This window comes from Bos indicus, chromosome 13 (assembly GCF_029378745.1).
Source record: "Bos indicus isolate NIAB-ARS_2022 breed Sahiwal x Tharparkar chromosome 13, NIAB-ARS_B.indTharparkar_mat_pri_1.0, whole genome shotgun sequence".
NCBI classification, from domain to species: domain Eukaryota; kingdom Metazoa; phylum Chordata; class Mammalia; order Artiodactyla; family Bovidae; genus Bos; species Bos indicus.
In genome coordinates this window covers 74,643,814-74,665,388 of record NC_091772.1, presented here as the reverse complement: position 1 = coordinate 74,665,388, position 21,575 = coordinate 74,643,814, and the positions used below count along the sequence as shown (strand labels likewise).

Sequence of the window (21,575 nt, the reverse complement as noted above, 5' to 3'; positions counted from 1 at the left end):
AGGGGTACAGGACGGGGGCGGCGGAGGTTCCACCTCGGCGAAGGTCAGCGGGTTCGGCAGGTCGCATCCCGGGCGCCGGCGGTCAGATGACCCAAGCGTGGAAGGCCGGGACTCGCTCCCGGGACTCGCTTCGAGGCGGGATGGCCGAGCTAGCGGCGCTAGGACCCCTGGGCAGAGCCTCGGGGAAGGGAGTCGGTGGGCGGAGGACAATACCTTACATGGTACACTACCCCACCGCCCCCGGCGGTCACCATCTGAGTCCGCTGCCCAAAATAGCCCCCGGCGCCCGCCGGTCTGCCCCATGGCCGGGAGATGGCTGCTGTCTCCGACCCCGTGGGGCTGGGTGCTCCGTGGGGACCGGCGCGCCCCGAGCCCCCTCCCACCCGCTTCCACCCAGTGCACGGTGCCAACATCCGCGTGGACCTCTCCGGGACGCGGGCCACACGCGTGGAGAGCTTCGCCCACGGTGTGTGCTTCAGTCGCGAGCCGCTGGCCCCCGGCCAGGTGTTCCTGGTGGAGATCGAGGAGAAAGAGCTGGGCTGGTGCGGGCACCTGCGCCTCGGCCTGACCGCGCTGGACCCCGCCAGTCTGGCCGCCGTGCCCGAGTTTTCGCTACCCGACCTGGTCAGCCTCGGGCACACCTGGGTCTTCGCCATCACGCGCCATCATAACCGCGTGCCCCGGGAGGGCCGGCCGGAGGCAGAGGCCCTGGCCCCGAGTCGCCCCCCAGCCCTCCTGGTGGAACCGTATCTCTGCATCGAGCAGTTTCGTATTCCCCGCGATCGCCTGGTCGGCCGCAGCCGGCCGGGTTTGTACAGCCACCTCTTGGATCAGCTCTATGAGCTGAATGTGCTGCCTCCGACCGCGCGCCGCAGCCGCCTGGGCGTTCTCTTCTGCCCGCGCCCGGACGGCACGGCTGACATGCATATCGTCATCAACGGCGAGGACATGGGCCCCAGCGCCCGGGGGCTGCCAGCCGCCCAGCCCCTCTACGCGGTGGTGGACGTCTTCGCCTCCACCAAGAGCGTGCGCTTGATCCAGCTGGAGTATGGCTGTAGGTATCCCATCCTCTGGGCAGCGACCCCTCCTGGGCCCCAGTGGGGACAGGAACCTGCTAGGACTTCTGAACCAGCTGGCAAGACCTTGGTCTGTCCAGCGTTGCTTTAGAAGTTGGGGAACTTGGGACTTCCCTGGCGGTCCAGTGGCTAGGACTCCATGGGCCCAATGCAGGGGACTGGGATTCCATCCCTGGTCAGGGAACTGGATCCCACGTGCCACAGCTAGGAGTTTGCGTGCTGCAACTAAGACCTGGCACAGCCAAATAAATACATAAATATTAAAAAAAAAAAAAAAAAAAAACGTGGAGGGGGGATTCTGACTTCAGATTCTGCCTCTGCCTGTGGCCTTGGACAAGTCAGTTCCCCTGGCTTTGGGCCTCAATTTACCCACCTTGGCTGTGATTGATTAGGATGTCCTCTAAATCCTCTTTCTAGCTTTGCCAATTATTTTCTGTATTAACCTAGGGCATGAATTCTAAACCAATTTTAGATTTTGGTCCTCTGAGAATTATGTCTATTAGACAAATACTCATCAATTTGAGTATACAGAGTTTAAAGGCATCACCTCTCAACTCCTGAGAGCTTCTGAATCCTGAGGTCTGGTTCATGATAGCACCATTAAGCCCCTTTATTTATACATCTGAGCGTGTGTGTGCGTGTGCACTCAGTCGCCTCTGACTCTTTGCGGCCCTATGGACCGCAGCCCACCAGGCTTCTCTGTCCATGGGATTTTCCAGGCAAGAATACTGCAGTGGGTTGCCATGCCTTCCTCCAGGGGATCCTCCTGACCCAGGGATGGAACCTACAGCTTCTGCAGTTCCTGTGTTGGCAAGTGGATTCTTTACCACTGAACCGCCTGGGAATCCATACATCCGAATTCACATTTTATGGTTTCAGTAGACGAGAACCCTCTCTGTGCCAGGTCTGTGCTGGAGGCTGGGGCTGCGCAGGTTTATCAGACACTACCCCTGCCCCCAGAAGCTGATAAGGGAGGGGAAGGGAGCAGGGTGATGTTATCAAGGAGACAGAGCTGCAGTGTTGGGGAAGTGCTGCACAATCATGTAAACAGCCCCGAGCCAGAGAGTGAAGGGACCAAGACCTTGATCTGGGTTCCGGCCTTGGCTTCCCGCGCCCCCCCCCCCACCCGGTTGCTTTTGCCTTAGACAGCCTTCTCTCCACAGTGCCGTCGCTGCAGACCCTGTGCCGCCTGGTGATCCAGAGGAGCGTGGTGCACCGGTTGGCCATTGATGGGCTCCACTTGCCCAAAGGACTTAAGGATTTCTGCAAGTATGAGTGAAGGCCTGCACCGCCCTGGAGCAGGGCCATGCATCCTGGCCCCAGAGGCATGCCTGCCCTGAAGCTGGCCATGCTGCTGCCAGCCAGGATGGAAATAAACACAGCCGATGTTGCCACTGATCCTTGGAGGGTCTCCTTGCCCCTGAAGTCTGTGAGGGGCATTTCTTTTAGAATCACTGGGGCTCAGCAGGGCAGGTGAGAGAAAGACCATTTTGACATCACCTAGACCAGTGACTCCTAGCCTGACTACTCGTGATCTAAGATAGATTGCCAGCGCTCCGGGCCCTGTCTCCAGAGATTCTCATTTGATTTGTCAAAGGACATTGTTTTTGCAAAAGTTCCCCTCGAGATACTAAGGAATAGCCAGGGTTAAGAAGCATTTCCCTCAAACTTTTCAAACATTTCCCTATATTTTCAAATAATATTTTAAAAATACTGCTAACTGGGTCTGACCCTGGGATTCTGATTTAGTTAACCCCAGAATAAGGCTGAGCATCAGGATTTCTAAAAGCTTCCAAGAGAATCTAATGTGCAGCCTGGGGTGAGAACCAATGCCCTAGACCAACTACATCATTTCACAGGTGGGAAGTGGAAGCCCAGGGATGGGAACGTGTTTGTCCAAGGACACACGCAAATGAATGAACACAGGGTGTTTCCTCCTCACACGCTACAGGGCACAAAGCACCCGACTCCTTTGGCATCTCTGATCATTTCTTCCACACAAATGATCTCATTTGAACCTTCATAACTTCTGGTGAAGTAGTGGGCAGTCATTTCCCCCATCTTACAGATGAGGATATCAAGGAACAGAACTGTCCAGGTGACTTGCCCAAGGTAAAGGCAAGAACCTAGAATGCCCAGTTCCTGGTCCAGCACTCTTTTAGCGCCATCCATGTGCAGGTTCTAGAATGAACAGGTCAATCCTGTGAGGGGGGTTCCAGGTGTAAAAGGGAAGGACTGTGAGGGGACTTCCCTGGTGGCTCAGAGGTTAAAGCGTCTGCCCCCAATGCGGGAGACCTGGGTTCAATCCCTGGGTCGGGAAGATCCCCTGGAGAAGGAAATGGTAACCCACTCCAGTATTCTTGCCTGGAGAATCCCATGGACGGAGAAGCCTGGTAGGCTACAGTCCACGGGGTTGCAAAGAGTCAGACACGACTGAACGACTTCACTATACTATGACTATGAGGTGACATTCTAGAAGGGTGGAGAAGGTAGGACAGGAGGCAGGTGACTGTTCCCTCACAAATAGGGGCTTTGGGGCAACCATGTCCTATTTCATGTCTCCACAGACTCAGCCAGGTCTTCCATCTTCTGGCCAAGGTGAGGGGGCTCTTGAAACTGGGGGGTATACAACGTCCTGAAAACCTGAGTCCTGCTCAGGGGAGGTGGTGGTTCTACTGGGCATTTTTAGGCTTGCCCTGGAGTCAGTTCTCTTTGAAGAAAGCCATTCCCAAAGTCCTTGCCAAGAGCCACCCACTTGTTCATTCATTCAACAAACACGGCTCCATCACCTACCTACATTAGGGACTGATTTGGGGTGTGGATATGAGTAAAACCCAGTTCCCAACCACCAGACCGCCCTCTTGGGTTGGTCTTAATTGCTCCCGAACCCAGTGCTCTGCTCCTATGCCCTGCCCCTCAGGGCCTCCTCCTCCAAGACCAAGAATAACACTCCATCCCATTCCTGTCTCTGCAGGTGGGGCCGCTTCTCCGGGCTCATCTCTTGGCCTCTATAGTCCTATAGAGCCAGGGATGGTAGCCTCTGGTGGACAAGGCCCACTGAGCCAGAAAGCTGAGCAGGTGACACCTGTTGCCCAGGCCTGGGGCCCGGCCCCTGGGGGCACTGGCTGGGAGCCACCGAGGCAGGAGTACAACTGGTACTGCCACAAATTCCCCGCCGCGAGGCAGCTGGAGAACCTGGGCCGGGAGGATAGCTGCTCCAGAAGCAGAGCCCCCCAGCTGGGTGGCCTCAGCAGGCCTGCACCCCTGCTGCTGTGTGGGCTGTCACCTGGGGCTCCGCTGATGCCCGCCGAAGCAGGGGGGAAGGAGGCCACCTCCCAGCCTGACATCTGCATCCTGACCTTGGCCATGATGATTGCTGGCATCCCCACCGTGCCCGTCCCAGGCCTGCGGGAGGAGGACCTGATCCGGGCAGCTCAAGCTTTCATGATGGCCCATCCGGAGCCGGACGGGGCTGTGGAGGGGGCCCAGTGGGCACAGGCGCAGACCCACATAGCCTCTGGGCCGATGGCCTTAGCAAGATCCCGGAGGGGCCAGCCTCCTGGCTCCTACTTGTAGCTGGATGAAATAGCACCAGACACAGAGGGTGGCTTCTCCGTATGGTTTTTGGGCAGGCAGGGTTGGTGGTGCCTATGGCAGGGACTGGAATAAGGTGGTGGTCTGAGCCACTCTGACAAATACTGGCCCATTCAGGGCCCAGACTCCAGGAAGTTCCTAGAAACCATTAAGCTGGGAGATGGGTCTTTGATCAGAGTAGTTACAATGAGAACTACTGAGGTAGGCGGCCCTGCTTGAACAGTGGAGGCTTCTTTTGTACCCTTTTGGTATTCCCATCAGAATTCTTGTGCAAAGCCCTAGGCAACGTGCACTTTTCTCTTGCCTTTTGTTTCTCACTCTGCTGAGGGCAGGTGATGAGACCATAGGCAAGGAAGGAACATTAACTCTTATTTGAGCACCCACTGGGAATCAGCCCATCACATTCCCATTCTCCTCTCATCTTACCAGTGCTCTGGGAAAGCTCCATTTTTACAGGTGAATGAATTGTGGCTTAGAGAGGTGACTTGCCTCAAGTCCCAGGACAAGTAAAAGGCAGCACCAGGCCTCAGAAAACAGACAGGGAAGAAACCAGAATTTGCAATGTAATGGAAGACTCTATAGAGTCTAGTCGTTCTATAGTATTGGGGTGGCCAAAAAGGTCATTTGGGTTTTTCCTAACATCTCACAGAAAAACCCGAACATTTTGGCCAACCCAGTATTTCCTAAACTTCCTTCTGTGAGACAAAAAACTAGACAAGTGCTATAACAGACAACATTCACTTTAATAACCTCAGGATGGGGGGAGCTTGGCAGGTGGTGAGGCTGAGAGCCTGGCTCTCAGCCTCTGGGGGCCCTTTTCCTCTGTGGGTAAGGTGTCGTCTCATGACTGTGGAAGCTCTTAACAAGTCCTAATCTTCATCTTCACTCAGTGTCTTATCTCTTATCCTAGAGCAGGTATTACCTGTTAAGGCCCTTGAGCTAAGAATGGGTTTTACTTTTTGAAAAGGTTGTTAGGGAAAAAAAAAAAACAACCCACACAACAAAGAAGCAGGAATATACAACAGGCTGTAAGTGCCCAGCAAAGTCTAGGATACTGACTACCGGGCCCTTTACGGGACAGCTTTGCTGCCTCCTGTTTTAGGAATCTAGACACATGGGTAGCGGGCTGCAGAAGAGAAGACCTTTGTGCTTCTTCCCTGGAAGGAGGGTCTGAGGAAGTATAGCAGCGAGTATTGGGGGAAGGGTGTGTGTAGGGGGATGTAAGTGATACACGAGGATAAGCATCACGGGTAATCAGAGTTGTACCTGCTCATAAGGGCCAATCCAGCTGTCAGCCAGCTCCCGCAGAGTGCTGTACCGCCGTTCAAACTCCTCCTGGCTGCAATGCTGCAGGAGCTGACTCACCTCCTCTGTGAGGAGAGCCACAGCCAAGCGCTTCTCCAGGGTCTCACTCCATGTGCTTTCCAGGATGTCACTGAGGTTGGGGGCACAGCCTGCCGTCCACTCAGCAGGCAGCATGTCGGGCTTGAGCTCCTGGCGGTGGGCGCTGAGCATGGCCAGGATGTGACGGCAGGGCAGGCGGAAGGCCTGGTTGAAGTAGCAGCTGCAGCTGGCTGGGGGCTGGGGCTGCACCCTGTGGGTGTCCTCCAGGATCTGTATGTTCACCTTTTCGGAACCCGAGCCGATGAGGTGCATGGATTTCTGGACCACAGCGAGCTCGCCCAGGCAGAGCTGGGCGGCTGGCCCCGTGCAGATGGCATTAAGTGAGTGCTGGATGCGGGCTTCCACCAACTGCTCCACTTTGGGGCTTTCGGGACTGCCCTCCAAGGGGGTGTAACGGTTCGGGGGACTCGGGCCCAGGTTGAAACTCACCTTGTCTCCCGAGTTCTGCTGCAGGTACTGCAGCAGGGCGCTCATGCCTTTTTCCACCACTGGGGTGGTGCCAAAGAACTGGCTGAGGAGGCGGGTGGTGACCTCCAGGCCCTGAAAATAGCGGCTGCTCTCGGCTTGGCTTCTCCAGCGATGGGCCAGCCAGATGCGGTCGTTGAGCAGCCAGTGTGAGTGGAGCGCGGGCAGCTGGGCTGGCGGGATGCAGGTGCTCAGCAGCGTGTACAGCTTCCGCAGGTTCCCAGCTGTGGCCGAGCACATGGTGCTCCGCAGGGCAGTCAGGAGCAGCCTCTCCACCGGCTGCTCGAGGGCCAGTTGACAGAACTTGCCCTGGAGGAACTTACAGATGTGGAAGGCCGAGAGCAGGACCTCAGCTGCGGGGAACTCCATAGCGAGGGTGGGCAGCAGGAGGAAGTAGGGATCCACCAGAATGGTACAGACTCTCTCCCATGCTGGGTTAAACTTCTTGAACACCTGGAATATATGGGCCAAGGCTTCAGCATCCTCCTTGGCAAGAATGGCAAAGTAGACTGCGCGGGAAAGATGACCCTCCAGCGGCACCCGGGGTCCATCCACCAGGAAGGTGTATAACACCTCACCCCTCGGGTTATAGGTCCGGTGGATAAATAAGATCTCAGGAAAATGGGTAAAGACCCTCTGCATATAGCAGCTCTGATAGTTGAGGGTCTCCAACTGGGCAGTCTTGTTAAGCTGGTAGAGCAGCAGAGGTGGGCTTGGGTCCTCAATCAGGAGCTCATTCAGCACTGTCAGCGCCATGGGGAAGATGGGAAATGTCTCGATGCCAAGGTCAAAATATTTGCTCTGTGCGGCCGCCAAACAGAAGGCTCCCACTCTCTCAAGCTCCAACTAAGTCAAGGCTTGAGGCTAGGCTGTAGACCCCAGATCTTAATCCAAAGATGGGCCTATGGAGAAGAAAAGAGCTTTAGGGAGCCAGTAGGGGTTTGGCTCTTCAATTATTCACCCAGACAATACTTTATTCCTTAACTGTGTATCAGCACTGTTCTGAAGGATATGCAATAAACATGTAAACAAACAAGGATGTATCAGATAATGAAGTTTATAAAGACCCTAGAATGGGGTAAGGGTAGGCTGGAGGAGGGAAGGATGCCTTAGCCAAGGTGGCCAAGTAAGCCCTCTCTGAGTGGTGGGAGGATGACTTGGAGCTGAGAGCTAATTGATAAGAAGTCAGCATGGAAGGATTTGGTGCCAGGAAATTTGAGTGAGTGTGAAGGAATATTTAATATTCTCCTTAAATATTTAAAATATTTGTACAGCACTTTGTATTTACTTCTTGGCCTCCATTCTTTCATTGGTACTGGTGTATACAAGAGAACTGCAATTGCTCCAGACTTACTGTGTGATCTTGGGCCGGTCAGTGATCCCTCTGAGCCTCAATCCCTTCAACCGAAAACAGGGTTAACAAATGTTCCTAAGTTTTTCCTCCCTCTACGTTAATCCCTCGATTAACTGTAATACTTTATTCAAATGTTTCCTCTATTTAGTTCCTCCAACCGGTTACTGTCCCCATTTTACAGATGAGAAACTGAGGCTCAAAGAAGTTAAGTGACTTGCCTACCATCACTCAGTAAGTAGTTGGAAGCTGTCTTTGGCTCGGGATTCTGACAGCTTGCCACAGTAAAAAACCAGAGACAGAGAGGGGATACGGCCTCTGACCTCTCACCTCTAACCCAGGTGGCAGGATGTGGATGTCTGACGTTCGCATTCGGGGTCTGGCCAGAGCCAGAAGAGAAGTCAACCTCCCACCCCTTTGGGGGCTGTGTCATGGTGACTACGGTCACCAGCTGCCTCACACCACCCCTTCAGGAATTACTCACCACAGCTTGGCTCCGTCGCCATTTCTCCCTATTTGACCCTGCCTCTGACTCTGACTGACCTCTAGGCTCACCAACCGCGGTGCCAGCTTCCCGTGACTCAGGCCAATGGCCTGAGGAATTCGCTTTAGGACTTTGTGGCAACGACCAATCATAGCCCGGTAACTTGTGGGCGGGCGCTGTTACCAGGGTTACGAGGGGCTCGGCTGGCGGCAACCAATGAAAGTCTGAAGACACTAGCATCCTTTGGAGTCTGAACCCTGAAGCTGAAACTGCGGAACCACACATCTGGGAAGAGGGCTGGAAGGGTGGGTTACTATGGAAACTCCCTCAGAGGCCAAAAAACAAAAGGAAAATAAATAGCAGTGTTTCAAAAAAATTTTTTTTGTCTTTTCTGGTCAAATTCCAAAGCCCCAGGAGGGTAGGAAGTGGTGCCTGTGTGATTGTACTGTGTCCTCTGTCTTATGGGGAGGCTGAGGCCCAGGTCTCAAATTTTGCTTCTCCAACAAGGGTCAGAGGGGCCCAACTCTCGGAATTGAGGAGATCGAGATCTTCTTGAGAGAGCTGAGCTTGGGTATTGCTCAGCCCAACCCCTCCAGTATTTTCCAGGCAAGATCCAGAATAGTGTTGTGACTGTTAAGGTCATGGTGAACTAGTGCAAGAAGCAGGATTGACTCCCATCTTTTGACCTCAGTTCCGTTGAAGATGGTTCTTCGAAAGCTGGGAAGCTACCAGGCTTTAGGTGACTAAGGTTACAAACTAGCAACAGCAACAAAAGTCTGTGTTGATGCTTAAATCTCCATTGAATCTAGAAGTGAAACTGGAATTAGAACATGCCAATGGATTCGTTTTTGCAGATGAGGAAACTGGGGTCAAATTAAGGACTTGCGCACAGTCGCCCAGCAAGTTGAGGGCAGTCAAGTCTTGGACCCAGGTTTCTTCCCTCCCAATCTATTTGGCTTCTTTGGGCTAGAATATGAGGCAGCCTGAAGTCAATGTTGAAGACTTGGTTGCAGGAAGAGGATGAAGCAAGGGAAGGATCGCTAATCATTGAATTTGAGGCATTGGACTCTATTTGGCTGCACAACACCCAGATTCCTTCCCTGTTCAGGCAGAACACATTTCTCTTGCTTATTTGCTTTTATTTAAAGAACAGAAACAAAACAAAACTTTAATATGAGTAAAAATAGGTACAAACAAATTCTTTGTAAAGAGCAGCAACAGCCAAGTAGCACACTCCTTTCATATAGTCCCTGAAACCAGGTCTGTTTTATCTCCCCCTATCCTGGGGCTGGGTTATCATCTCTGTAAAGTTAGTTAGATCTGATCTCAGGGGCTGAGGGAGAAAGAGGAATGACCTTTCTGCATGGAAATAACTTTGGCCTTGAACAATGAATGAGGCTCCCAAGGAAAACCAAAGGCAGGGCAGAAATGGGGCAGATTCAAAGGACTGTCACACAGTAGGGTTTCTTTCTCTTGGAACCATTTTCCTAACCCTACCCAGAAAGACATTGGTTAAAACGCTGACCCCGAGCATGTCCTGCCCACTTTGAGCTCTTGGACTGCTAGGGAGAGGGGCTGGCAGCCTAGCGTGCCAGTGCAAGTGCTTCAACCATGAATGGTGGTGCCAGCAGGAGCCAGTCCCTCCCCTTCCTCCTGCTTTCCCCAGAGGAAAGGGAGGCAGCCCACATCCCTGAAGTCCCTCGGCCGGTGACTGGGCTCAGGAGGCTGGCGGGGGGCCGCCCAGATGTCCACAATCTTGCGCAGCGTGGAGCAGCGCTCCTCCAGCTCTGGTCCCTCACTCTGCATCAGCAGATTTGCAAGCTCCCTGCTTAGGTCCTGAATCATGTCGTTCCGTCCCGGCTCCCCTGGCTGGCCTGCATCTGCTGGGATCAGAATGGGGTCCCGGAGCTCCCCGCAGGGCCCGAGGAGGTGCTGGTACCTCTTCTGCCACCGGCGGCACACCATGGCTTCGCTCACAGGCCTCTGGCTGGTGTGCAGCAGCGCCAGGATGTGCCGGCACGGCAGGTGGTACTGCTGCTGAAAGTAGCAGCTGCAGCTGCAGCCGTCTTTGCTCACCTGGTGGGAGTCCTCGAGCAGCTGCACGTCCACAGCGCAGCCAGCCACGTCCACCAGGTGCGTGGAGCTCTGCACCACTACCCACTCATTGTGGCACAGCTTGTAGGCCAGGTCGGAGCCGCTCTGGCGTAAGGAGGCCAGCATGCCGCCCTGCAAGGGTTGCCCCTGGGGAGGCTGCCGTGGCGGCCCCCGCACTTGCTCTGGCTTGGCCTCCTGCACGGGGGGCCTGCTGAGGCTCCCTCCGCAGATGCCAGAAGGCTTCTTGGACTTGGGGGCCGTGTTTGCTGACCGGGCTCTCTTTAACTTGGGGGGAGCCGTGGGAAAGTTCTTCACGCCTTTGGTGTTAAAGAAGTCTATGTAATCCACAAAGTGGAGGATGCAGTCCAGCAGGGACTGCTGCTCCCGGAAGAGGCTCGACACCTTGCTGGTGACAACATCCAGGCTGTCCATGTAGGTGCTACAGGCGTGCAGGCCCTTCCTGACGTGCATGTACCACAGCAGTTCACAGGAGAACCAGTGGGCCTGCAGGAAGCTGAAGAGCTGCTCATCAAGCAGGGCCCGGGACATCTGGCAGAGATTTTGCAGGCTGGTCTCGGAGGTGACAAACACGGCCTCCCGCAGGGCTTCCTTCATGAGCCGTTTAAAGGACGGATCTGCAGAACTGCGATGCAGCTTCTTCTCCAAGAGTCGGGTCGTGTGATAGACGGAGAGGAGGGTGCGGGCACCAGGGAAGACCTCCTGCAGGATGGCTCGGTGAGGGAAGGACGGGTCCACGAAGACCACCTTGACCTTGGGCCAATCTGAGTTGAACTCTGTAAAGATGCTTAGCATCTTGGCCACGGAGGTGGCTGTCTCAGCCTTGAGCACCGGGAAGTGTACCACCCGCCCTTCTCGCTCCTTGCTCTCCACCAGGAAAGCGTAGAGGATGTGGCCCTGAGCGTTCTCCACCCGGTGCAGCAAGAGATTCTCTGGGAAGCGGACAAACAGATCGCTCATCTTGCTGCTCTGGAAACTGAGCCGGTCCAGGTCTTGGCTGCTGCCCACACTGAAGGAGGCCATGGAACCCACATCTACCTTAAGAAAGTTCTTCATCACTTTGGCTATCTTGGCCAGGTCAGAAGGAGCGATGTCCTCCTGCTCTGGCTTGGCGGGTATCTGGACCTCGTCTAAGCAAAACAATGGTTCAACTGGGGACTTTGCAGCTGTGCCAAGGTCTTTGTTGACCGCGGGCTGTGCAGACAGGAGTTTCTTCTGAGATTTGCCGGTGGCGTCTCCTCTAGGACCAGTGGTTTTGGGGTCAGTGTGTATATGCTGTGTGTTGAGTTCACTGATGAACAGTCTATCCAGTTTCTCATTGTACCGCAGGAGCAAGTATGCTGGGCACATGTCTGCTTCTGCTGCTCTCTTCCTGTTTGACTGGGTCCGAATACAGACAAATTTCACCTGCACATATCTAGGGAAGGCAGAAGCAACAGTGAAACAGGTGCTGACCACCCAGTTTTCTCTTACAAGTCTAGGCCCTGTAGGGACTCACAGTGCCTGATACATTTCCTGGAGACCACAGTGTGGTATAGGATATGGGAAAGAAAGATTCACATTCACGCTCCAGTCCCAAAGTAGTCAGGTCTTTCTTCAAGACCCCATCCAATTAAAACACCCTTCATTTGCATCTACAGAAGTTCTAAGCTCCAACTCCTTTTACTTACTCTCATTTTCCCATCTGCAGTTGTCAATCTGAGGCAAAGATATACGGGGAAATAGATGAACAGCAACAGCAGAACTAGTTACCTGCTGTCTAAAGTGTCTTTCATTCCTGCCCTCAGGGAGCCATTGCCTTCTCTGTTTCCTCCTCCAGGCAGCAAAAATAAAAGAGGTCTCAGGGGTTAGGGTAGATCTGGGCTTCCTCTCTAAGAGGAAAGATCTGGGTTCATCTTTGACTTAAAGAAAAATGTCTACATCCTGAGAGAGTGAGAACCCTGAGGCTAGATGATCCCCGGGATTCTGCTAGCTTTGCCGTTCTAGGCTGAACGTGCCCACTCAAAGGAGACTGGTAATTAAACTGAATATCTGTTCTCTCCCTCCTTTCTATCTTTGAGGCCCAAATTAGGTCCTACCTTCTCCAGGAAACCTTTATGGATGCCCTCAAGCCACAGTAATTGCTCCTTACTTAAGATTCATAGCATTTATTTGAAACAAAAGGCTTAGCAGATTTTCTGGGTAGCAGTAGTGGTTACACAGTGGGGAGGCTGGAGGCTGACTCCTGGATTTGAATCCAGAAGGCAATGGCACCTCACTCCAGCACTCTTGCCTGGAAAATCCCATGGACGGAGGAGCCTGGTAGGCTGCAGTCCATGGGGTCGCTAAGAGTCGGACACGACTGAGCGACTTCACTTCACTTCTACCACTCAGCAGCTGTTTGACTCTGGGTAAGTTACTTCAACTCTCTGTATGCAGTTTCCTTAACATCATAAAATAAAACTAAATAGGGTTGTTATGAGATTTAAATAAGCCACAGACATAATATTTAGCCCAGAGCCTGGTTCAGCCTTTTATTTATTCTAAATAGGAGTCATCTACTGTTATTACAGCTCCTAAGCCTTGTGACCTATTCTTGGGCGTTTATGCAGTACTTTTCCAATTGGATGGGGCTGTTTTCAAGTGTCAAGAGTAAATCAATCCTCAGCGTATTCTAAGCACCTAGCACAAATGCTATTCTTTCAGCAGATGCTTGTCAAAGATGGGCTGGCTGAATGACTCAGGGACCGCAGGTGGGTGGGACAGGTCACACCCCTGACTCCTCAGAGAGGTCCCAACCCAAAGATTAATGAAGGGGAAAAAAAATCTCAGCCTCTGGCATGACATGACACAACGCTGGCATCTCAGCAACCCGTTCCAAACACTCTAACCCAGCTGGTCCTGTTTGCTCACCCTGTGGGGCAAGCTTAGAGAAATAGGATGTCAGGCTTGAAATTACAGGGCGGAGGGGCCGGAGGCTGAAAATGCCTGCACCTGTTGTGTGCACAGCAGCCAGGCGGCCACGTCATCCCTGGCTCAGGGAGCGGCCCGGTGGTACGGCAAGGCCAGCAGGCTGTGACCGCGGGACAGCCTCCGCCTGGTCTCCTGCCTGTTTTCCACTGCCCCCACCATCCTGTTTTATTGTACCCTAGAAAGACCAGCAGAGATTAAGAAGAGGTGGCAAGAATACACAGAAGAACTGTACAAAAAAGATCTTCACAACCCAGATAATCACGATGGTGTGATCACTGACCTAGAGCCAGACACCCTGGAATGTGAAGTCAAGTGGGCCTTGGAAAGCATCACTACGAACAAAGCTAGTGGAGGTGATGGAATTCCAGTTGAGCTATTTCAACTCCTGAAAGATGATGCTGTGAAAGTGCTGCATTCAATATGCCAGCAAATTTGGAAAACTCAGCAGTGGTCACAGGACTGGAAAAGGTCGGTTTTCATTCCAATCCCAAAGAAAGGCAATGCCAAAGAATGCTCAAACTACCGCATAATTGCATTCATCTCACACGCTAGTAAAGCAATGCTCAAAATTATCCAAGTCAGTCTTCAGCAATACGTGAACCGTGAACTTCCAGATGTTCAAGCTGGTTTTAGAAAAGGAAGGAACCAGAGATCAAATTGCCAACATCCGCTGGATCATCAAAAAATCAAGAGTTCCAGAAAAACATCTATTTCTGCTTTATTGACTATGCCAAAGCCTTTGACTGTGTAGATCACAATAAACTGTGGAAAATTCTGAAAGAGATGGGAATACCAGACCACCTGACCTGCCTCTTGAGAAACCTATATGCAGGTCAGGAAGCAACAGTTAGAACTGGACATGGAAGAACAGACTGGTTCCAAATAGGAAAAGGAGTACGTCAAGGCTGTATATTGTCACCCTGCTTATTTAACTTATATGTAGAGTACATCATGAGAAATGCTGGGCTGGAAGAAGCACAAGCTGGAATCAAGATTTCCTGGAGAAATATCAATAACCTCAGATATGCAGATGACACCACCCTTATGGCAGAAAGTGAAAAGGAACTACAAAGCCTCTTGATGAAGGGGAAAGTGGAGAGTGAAAAAGTTGGCTTAAAGCTCAACATTCAGAAAACGAAGATCATGGCATCTGGTCCCATCACTTCATGGGAAATAGATGGGGAAACAGTGGAAACAGTGTCAGACTTTATTTTTCTGGGCTCCAAAATCACTGCAGATGGTGACTGCAGCCATGAAATTAAAAGACGCTTACTCCTTGGAAGAAAAGTTATAACCAACCTAGACAGCATATTGAAAAGCAGAGACATTACTTTGCCAACAAAGGTCCATCTAGTCAAGGCTATGGTTTTTCCTGTGGTCATGTATGGATGTGAGAGTTGGACTGTGAAGAAGGCTGAGTGCCGAAGAATTGATGCTTTTGAACTGTGGTGTTGGAGAAGACTCTTGAGAGCCCCTTGGACTGCAAGGAGATCCAACCAGTCCATTCTGAAGATCAGCCCTGGGATTTCTTTGGAAGGAATGATGCTAAGGCTGAAACTCTAGTACTTTGGCCACCTCATGCAAAGAGTTGACTCATTGGAAAAGACTCTGATGCTGGTAGGGATTGGGGGCAGGAGGAGAAGGGGACGACAGAGGATGAGATGGCTGGATGGCATCACTGACTCGATGGACGTGAGTCTAAGTGACCTCTGGGAGTTGGTGATGGACAGGGAGGCCTGGCGTGCTGTGATTCACGGGGTTGCGAAGAGTCGGACACGACTGTGCGACTGAACTGAACTGAACTGAGAAAGACCAACTGCTTCCAGGGTCCCCTACACTGTGTCTCACCTCTTCGCCTTTGCTCGTGTTGTCTCTCTGTCTGGAATGCCCTACCCACCTGTCTTCATCTCAGAGCTTACTCATCCTTCAGGATTACATGCAACTACCTTCTTTCCTAGGAGGCCTCCCCCAAGCCCTCAGGATGGGCCCTACCCTTCCGCTGGCTCAACATCTTGGCATAGATCTTAGCTCATCACATTGTATTGACTTTATGTGCTCATAATCCATGCTTGTTAGCCTAGTCAAAAAAAGAAAAAAAAAAGACACTGGTGAGTGCCAAGCATAAAACTCTTTCCCCCTTTTCTGGTTCATTAACGACTGCACCTCCCTGTGGAGACATCAGCATTCTTTTTAATTCCTCCTTCTCCAGGTTTATATCCATTATGTTACGTCTTTTAAATTCATTTCTCCCACTATTGCATGTATAAGGATTACTATATGCCAAGTTCCATGTAAACCCCTTACATGCATCATTTCATTCTAATAAAAGGGTTCTACCATCTACATTTTACAGATGGGGCAACAGGCTTAAAGAGGTTCTTGAGCATGAGAATCTGGGATTTAATCCTCTGGCTAAAACTGGAGAATCTGGGATTTGAACTAAGTCTGCTTGGCTACAGTCTATGTAGTTAACCATTATGTTGCCTGTCTTCTTCCAAAATATTTCTCCTTCTGAATTCTCATTTTTATCTTCCTCAACTTGACCCTCAATACTTTATTCAGGTTCAATAATGTCCTTAAAGATCTCTAAACATACTGTGCTTGTTGGCATCAAGCACTTCAAACTTCAGGGGCACTAGGTTAAAGTCTTTGTCATTTTTTCCTGCTTCCCTTAATCTTTGGTATTGAGCTGTAACTTACACACAGTGAAATACACAAGTCTTTCGGAAGAATTCTTGGAGCACTGTAGTAATTTTAATCTATATTTATTTCTATCTCCCAAGTGAAGGCACAGACTCTCTTCAAGACAGGGATAGGGTTTTGCACTTCTGAATCCCCCTTAGTGCTTCTATCCCAGCATGCTCAGCCAGGACGTGAAGGAAGGAAGTCAGCCAAATCTGCTCTGTAGGTGTTTATTTTCCTCTAACTGGACTGTGCCCCCAGTGTACTCCCAGCGCCCGGTACTGTACCTGGCACAGAGTAGGTGCTCAGAACACACACACTGAACGAGCGACTGCATGACAGAAATTCATCTTACAGTGTGAGCAGCACATTAGGACGATCGCCAGGAGAGTTCTGTCAGGTGGCTTGGCTTCTGGCCCAGCACTACTATGAACTGTAACTTTGGACAAGTCCTTTGTTTAATTTCAAACGTGTACTAAGTCTATTATGTACCAAACACTAGTTGCTCAGAAGGTGATGGAGACAAATTAGGCTCTACTGTCAAAGTCTGTTGAGCACGGAGATGAGTACACAGATGATCGGTAAAGTCAGAAGTAAGTGAAAGGTTAAACAGAGGTACGAGCAACACACTTATAACTGAATAAAGACTAATTCCCCCTGACTATGGGGATTGGAGCAGATCTAAAGCTTTTGATTAATTTCACATGAGATTTGTGTCCTTGCTGCATGTAAACTGTACCTCAAGCAAAGAACAGAATTTTTACAGGTGAAGTCAACCCATTTTAGACAACATAATCTGAGTTAGGAACAAGACTCAGAAGATCTGAGTTGAATTTCCAGCTTTACCACTTAGCTGTGTGAAAGTGAACAAGTCACTTCATTTCCTCTCAGCCTCCAAATCTATAAATACAGAAATAACCAGAGCACTGGTCTCTGAATAATCAGTACCTGATCCAAGAATAATCACTACAACTAAAAGTGAATTCAGGCTTCCCAGTGGCGCTAGTGGTAAAGAACCTGCCTGCCAATGCAGGAGATGTCAGAGACTCAAGTTTGTTCCCTGGGTTGGGAAGATCCCCTGGAGGAGGGCATGGCAACCCACTCCAGTATTCTTATCTGGAGAACGTCATGGACAGAGGAGCTTGGTGGGCTATACAGTCCATAGGGTTGCACAGAGTCGGACACGACTGAAGTGATTTAGCATGCACAAAAGTGAATTTGTTTAAAAGGCTGTGGCAGAGAAAGATAATTTACAATCTGATATCACCTATATGTGGGATCTAAAAAATATAACAAACTAGAGAATATAACTGGAGAAGGCAATGGCACCCCACTCCAGTACTCTTGCCTGGAAAACCCCATGGACGGAGGAGCCTGGTAGGCTGCAGTCCATGGGGTCGCTAAGAGTCGGACACGACTGAGCGACTTCACTTTCACTTTTCACTTTCATGTATTGGAGAAGGAAATGGCAACCCATTCTAGTGTTCTTGACTGGAGAATCCCAGGGACGGGGGAGCCTGGTGGGCTGCCGTCTCTGGGGTCGCACAGAGTCGGACACGACTGAAGCGGTTTAGCAGCAGCAGAGAATATAACAAAAAAGAAGCGGACTCACAGATACAGGGAACAAGCTAATGGTTAACAGTGGGAAGAGGCAAGGGGGGAGGGGCAGGATGGGGTAGGGGACTAAGAGGTACAAACTATTTAGGTATAAAATAAGCCATAAGGATATGCTGTACAACATGGGGAATATAGACAATATTTTATAAAAAGAATGGGATAAAATCTTTGAAAATTGTGAATCACTATACTGTGTATAAGGATATGCTGTACAACATGGGGAATATAGACAATATTTTATAAAAAGAATGGGATAAAATCTTTGAAAATTGTGAATCACTATACTGTACACTTATGTAGTACAGTGACTATTCTTTTCTTTCTTTTTTTTTTTTGGCCACGTCTTGAGGCTCATGGGATCTTAGTTCTCTGACTAGGGATCAAACCTGGACCCATGGTAATGAAACCCCATGTCCTAACCATCTTAGCCACTGTACCACCAGGGAGTTCCCTCAACTATTCTTCAATTAAAAAAAAAAAAAGGCATGATTGGTTGGTAATTAATCCAACATCCCCCATCCCCCTCCCTCCTTCCTTCCTTCTGGCCAGTTTCATTCAGGTTGTCATTCCTCCCCACACAGCTAAGTGCTTCAGGGCTGGTCTAAGCCAATTAAAGTAATCTTGTTAAGAATGACCATGGATACCGGCCCAATTCTGCAAAGAAACATGATAGGAAGTCTGTAAGAAACCAAGGCAGGCTTTTTCTTCTGAATGTGACCCCTACATATGTGCCATGTGGCGAGACACTCTAAGGACAAAGCTGAGAACTGAAGATGGAGAGTGGAAAGAAAGGAAAAGCCTGGGCCGCTGAAACAATCACCTTCTCTGGGCTAAGAAATAAGGCATTTTGAGTCAGGATTTTCAATTAATTGAAGCCCAAAATACATTTTCAGAATCCCTGTTTTATAGAAAATAGTAGAAAAAAAGATTTGAGCAGATCTTTAAAAAATGTGATGAAAATTATGAAAATATTATATGTAATGAAATTTAAGTCATGTAGAGATGTGAGAGTTGGACTATAAAGAAGACTGAACACTGAAGAACTGATGCTTTAAAATTGTGGCACTAGAGAAGACTCTTGAGAGTCCCTTGGACTGCCAAAGAAATCAAACCAGTCAATCTTAAAGGAAACCAACCCTGAATATTCATTGGAAGGACTGATGCTGAAGTTGAAGCTCTAATACTTTGGCCACCTGATGCGAAGAGCTGACTTATTGGAAAAGGCCCTGATGCTGGGAAAGATTGAGGGCAAAAGAAGAGGGTGGCAGAAGATGAGATGGTTTGATAGCATCACCAACTCAATGGACATGAATTTGAGCAAACTCTGGGAGATAGTGAAGGAGAGAGAAGCCTGATGTGCTGTAGTCCATGGGGTTGCAAAGAGCTGGACAGAACTTAGCAACTGAACAACAGGCTGTAATGGTGGCTGTCTGCCAATTCTTAAATAATCAAAGAACCACTTGAAGAATCAGTTTTTTTCCCTGATGTATTTCCCCCAAACACTCTTATACTTTATTTCCTAGCTCACCTTTGCAATATATAAAGGTCAGTTTTACCAAAATATTCCTGTGCTTTACCATGTTTCCCAAGGGCCTAACTTAATTTTTTGCTCTGCAAATCCTTTGCTTTTCAAGTCTGTGTTTCAGTCACTGTCCTTGATTTTCCTTCTCTGTCTGTCAGCTGGCATAAGGCTGTGGGGAATGTAAGGATTTCTCTATCATGACTCTTCATGATAGAGACTTCATGATAGGGACTTCACCAAGTACCATAGCTCTGGAATAGCTCTTGCTATTTCAGTTTGCAATCAATTTTATTTGCACTGTTATTATCCTGAGGTTTACCTCATCTATTCATTAGCCAGAAACTGACTACCAAAGATGTTGATGGAATTGGTGGAGACAAGCAAGAAGGAATGACTAAGTAGTAACTAATTTTAAAAGTGGCTAGTTTGTTAGCATGATTTTTGTTTTCCCACACAGCCTTGTGACTAGAAAAGAAAGAAAGTGAAGTTGCTCATTTATGTCTGACTCTTTGCAATCCCATGGACTATAGCCTACCAGGCTCCTCTGCCCATGGGATTTTCCAGGCAATAGTACTGGAGTGGGTTGCCATTTCTTTCTCCAGGGGATCTTCCCGACCCAGGGATCGAACCCAGGTCTCCCGCATTGTAGGCAGACACTTTACTGTCTGAGTCACCAGGGATATGTGGAAAATGAAAACTCAGATAACAAAGGCTTAGTTCAAAGGGTGTGATGGGGATTAAATAAAACTAAAACCCTCAGCAGAGGAGGGAGGTTCAAAAGGGAGGGCATATATGTATATGTATACCTATGACTGATTCATGTTGAGGTCGATAGTCTTCAATCTAATGGCTACCTTTTTTGAACACTTTTTTGGGAACGTGTTCCAGTGTTCAAAAAAGGTAGCTATTAGACTGAACAGCAGTGGAGAGAGACAACAGAACACTTCACGGAATGTTTGAAGACTATCAATTCTCCAAAGACATAACACAAATAAAAACACACGTAACAGCCATACATAAAAATATGGGAAGGGAAACTGGGTGTAAAAATCACAGAATCTCCCGGTTGATTGGGATTTTGGGTCATTTAGAAATAACTCCCACAACACAATTCTCTGACTCTTTTAAAAATATCTACCATTTTCTGTCATGTACTACAGTTATGACTTTAGCAAATATTACTGTGCTTAAAGCACTAGCAAGAGCGTCTTGCTTACAATGCGGGAGACCTGAGTTTGATCCCTGGGTCGGGAAGATACTCTGGAGAAGGCAATGGCACCCCACTCCAGTACTCTTGCCTGGAAAATCCCATGGACGGAGGAGCCTGGTAGGCTGCAGTCCATGGGGTCGAAAACGACTGAGCGACTTCACTTTTAAACCACTATGTGTATTTTATGTAATCTTCACCACATCCTCCTCATTTTGCAGAGGATGAAACTGTGTCATGGAAATTAAAAGTCTTGCCCCGGGTCAGAGTTAAAGCCTGTCTTTCTGACTTCAGAGCTCTCACTTTTAACAGATATGCCAGCTTTTCCTGAACTTCAAGGAATCACCGACCCCCTTTCCATCTGCCATAGCCATTCCTATAACCTTTGTATCAGTATTTTCAAATGGTTTTCTTTAAATCAGCTCACTTTATTTAATAAGGACCTTTATGTTTAGATATTAACATAAACATTTAAAATCATCTCGCCTGACCTGTCTATCTGGTTGCAGGAAACACTGCTCTGCTAAATTACTCCCTGAAAGCATTTCCCCTTCCTGCCCTCCAGTCCCACAAGAGAAGTGCTCATCCCACACGTCCATACATCACTCAAAAAGCCCAACTCAGTGCACTCTGGCACAGAGCCAGTATCCAACACAAGCTCCAAGAACACCCTTTACAACACCCCAACAAGCAGTCACTCCCTCTCTGCTGAAGGCCTGAGCTGCTCAGAATTCACTTCCTCCCAAACTAGCTCTGGCATATGATTATCCTCAAGGGCAGAGACCACAGTTCACTCAATCTTTTTATCCTAGCTCAAGCCTGCAGGGGTAAACCTTTTTACCTCTCACTAGAAGTTTGTTGACTGAATCAATACCGGGATGCTGTTATAACCCAGTGGTTGAGGAGGGAGCTTCGAGCTGTGGCAATAAACAGGATGGGTCTGATCTTCAGTTCTAACACCTTGATGCTTTCTTACAACTTCTGAAAACCTTCTGACTTCTCTGGCAATCCAGTAGTTAAGACTCTGCACTTCCAATGCAGGGGGCGCAGGTTCAACTCCTGGTTGGGGAACTAAGATCCCACATGCTGCATGGTGCGGCCAGAAAAGA

General features: G+C 49.7%; 4 protein-coding genes across 5 annotated transcripts in view; 2 read left to right on the top strand and 2 right to left on the bottom strand.

Annotated features, from left to right (window-relative positions):
- Positions 1 to 13: 13 nt before the first annotated feature.
- On the top strand, positions 14 to 2,474 carry NEURL2 (neuralized E3 ubiquitin protein ligase 2). The gene is made up of 2 exons (XM_019972494.2): positions 14 to 1,054; positions 2,240 to 2,474. The coding sequence occupies exons 1-2, from the start codon at positions 313 to 315 to the stop codon at positions 2,353 to 2,355; spliced, it is 858 nt and encodes a 285-aa protein (XP_019828053.1). The 5' UTR covers positions 14 to 312; the 3' UTR covers positions 2,356 to 2,474.
- Positions 2,475 to 2,627: 153 nt separating this feature from the next.
- On the top strand, positions 2,628 to 5,664 carry SPATA25 (spermatogenesis associated 25). The gene is made up of 2 exons (XM_019972489.2): positions 2,628 to 3,674; positions 4,051 to 5,664. The coding sequence occupies exons 1-2, from the start codon at positions 3,620 to 3,622 to the stop codon at positions 4,650 to 4,652; spliced, it is 657 nt and encodes a 218-aa protein (XP_019828048.1). The 5' UTR covers positions 2,628 to 3,619; the 3' UTR covers positions 4,653 to 5,664.
- Positions 5,393 to 8,733, bottom strand: ZSWIM1 (zinc finger SWIM-type containing 1). Of its 2 annotated transcripts, none has more exons than XM_070801786.1 (2): positions 8,375 to 8,733; positions 5,393 to 6,992 (listed from the first exon to the last, which is right to left on the bottom strand). In XM_070801786.1, the coding sequence occupies exons 1-2, from the start codon at positions 8,657 to 8,659 to the stop codon at positions 5,925 to 5,927; spliced, it is 1,353 nt and encodes a 450-aa protein (XP_070657887.1). In that variant the 5' UTR covers positions 8,660 to 8,733; the 3' UTR covers positions 5,393 to 5,924. The 2 variants fall into 2 exon arrangements, with proteins under 2 accessions (XP_070657887.1, XP_019828047.1); XM_019972488.2 differs by having other exon boundaries at positions 5,393 to 7,441; positions 8,375 to 8,461.
- Positions 8,734 to 9,492: 759 nt separating this feature from the next.
- The window catches only part of ZSWIM3 (zinc finger SWIM-type containing 3), an 18,670-nt gene continuing 6,587 nt past the window's right edge, over positions 9,493 to 21,575 (bottom strand). Inside the window, exon 2 of the mRNA XM_070801783.1 lies at positions 9,493 to 11,903. Within this exon, the coding sequence (XP_070657884.1) occupies positions 9,980 to 11,903 (1,924 nt within the window). The 3' untranslated portion in view covers positions 9,493 to 9,979. The remainder of the gene's footprint in view (positions 11,904 to 21,575) is intronic.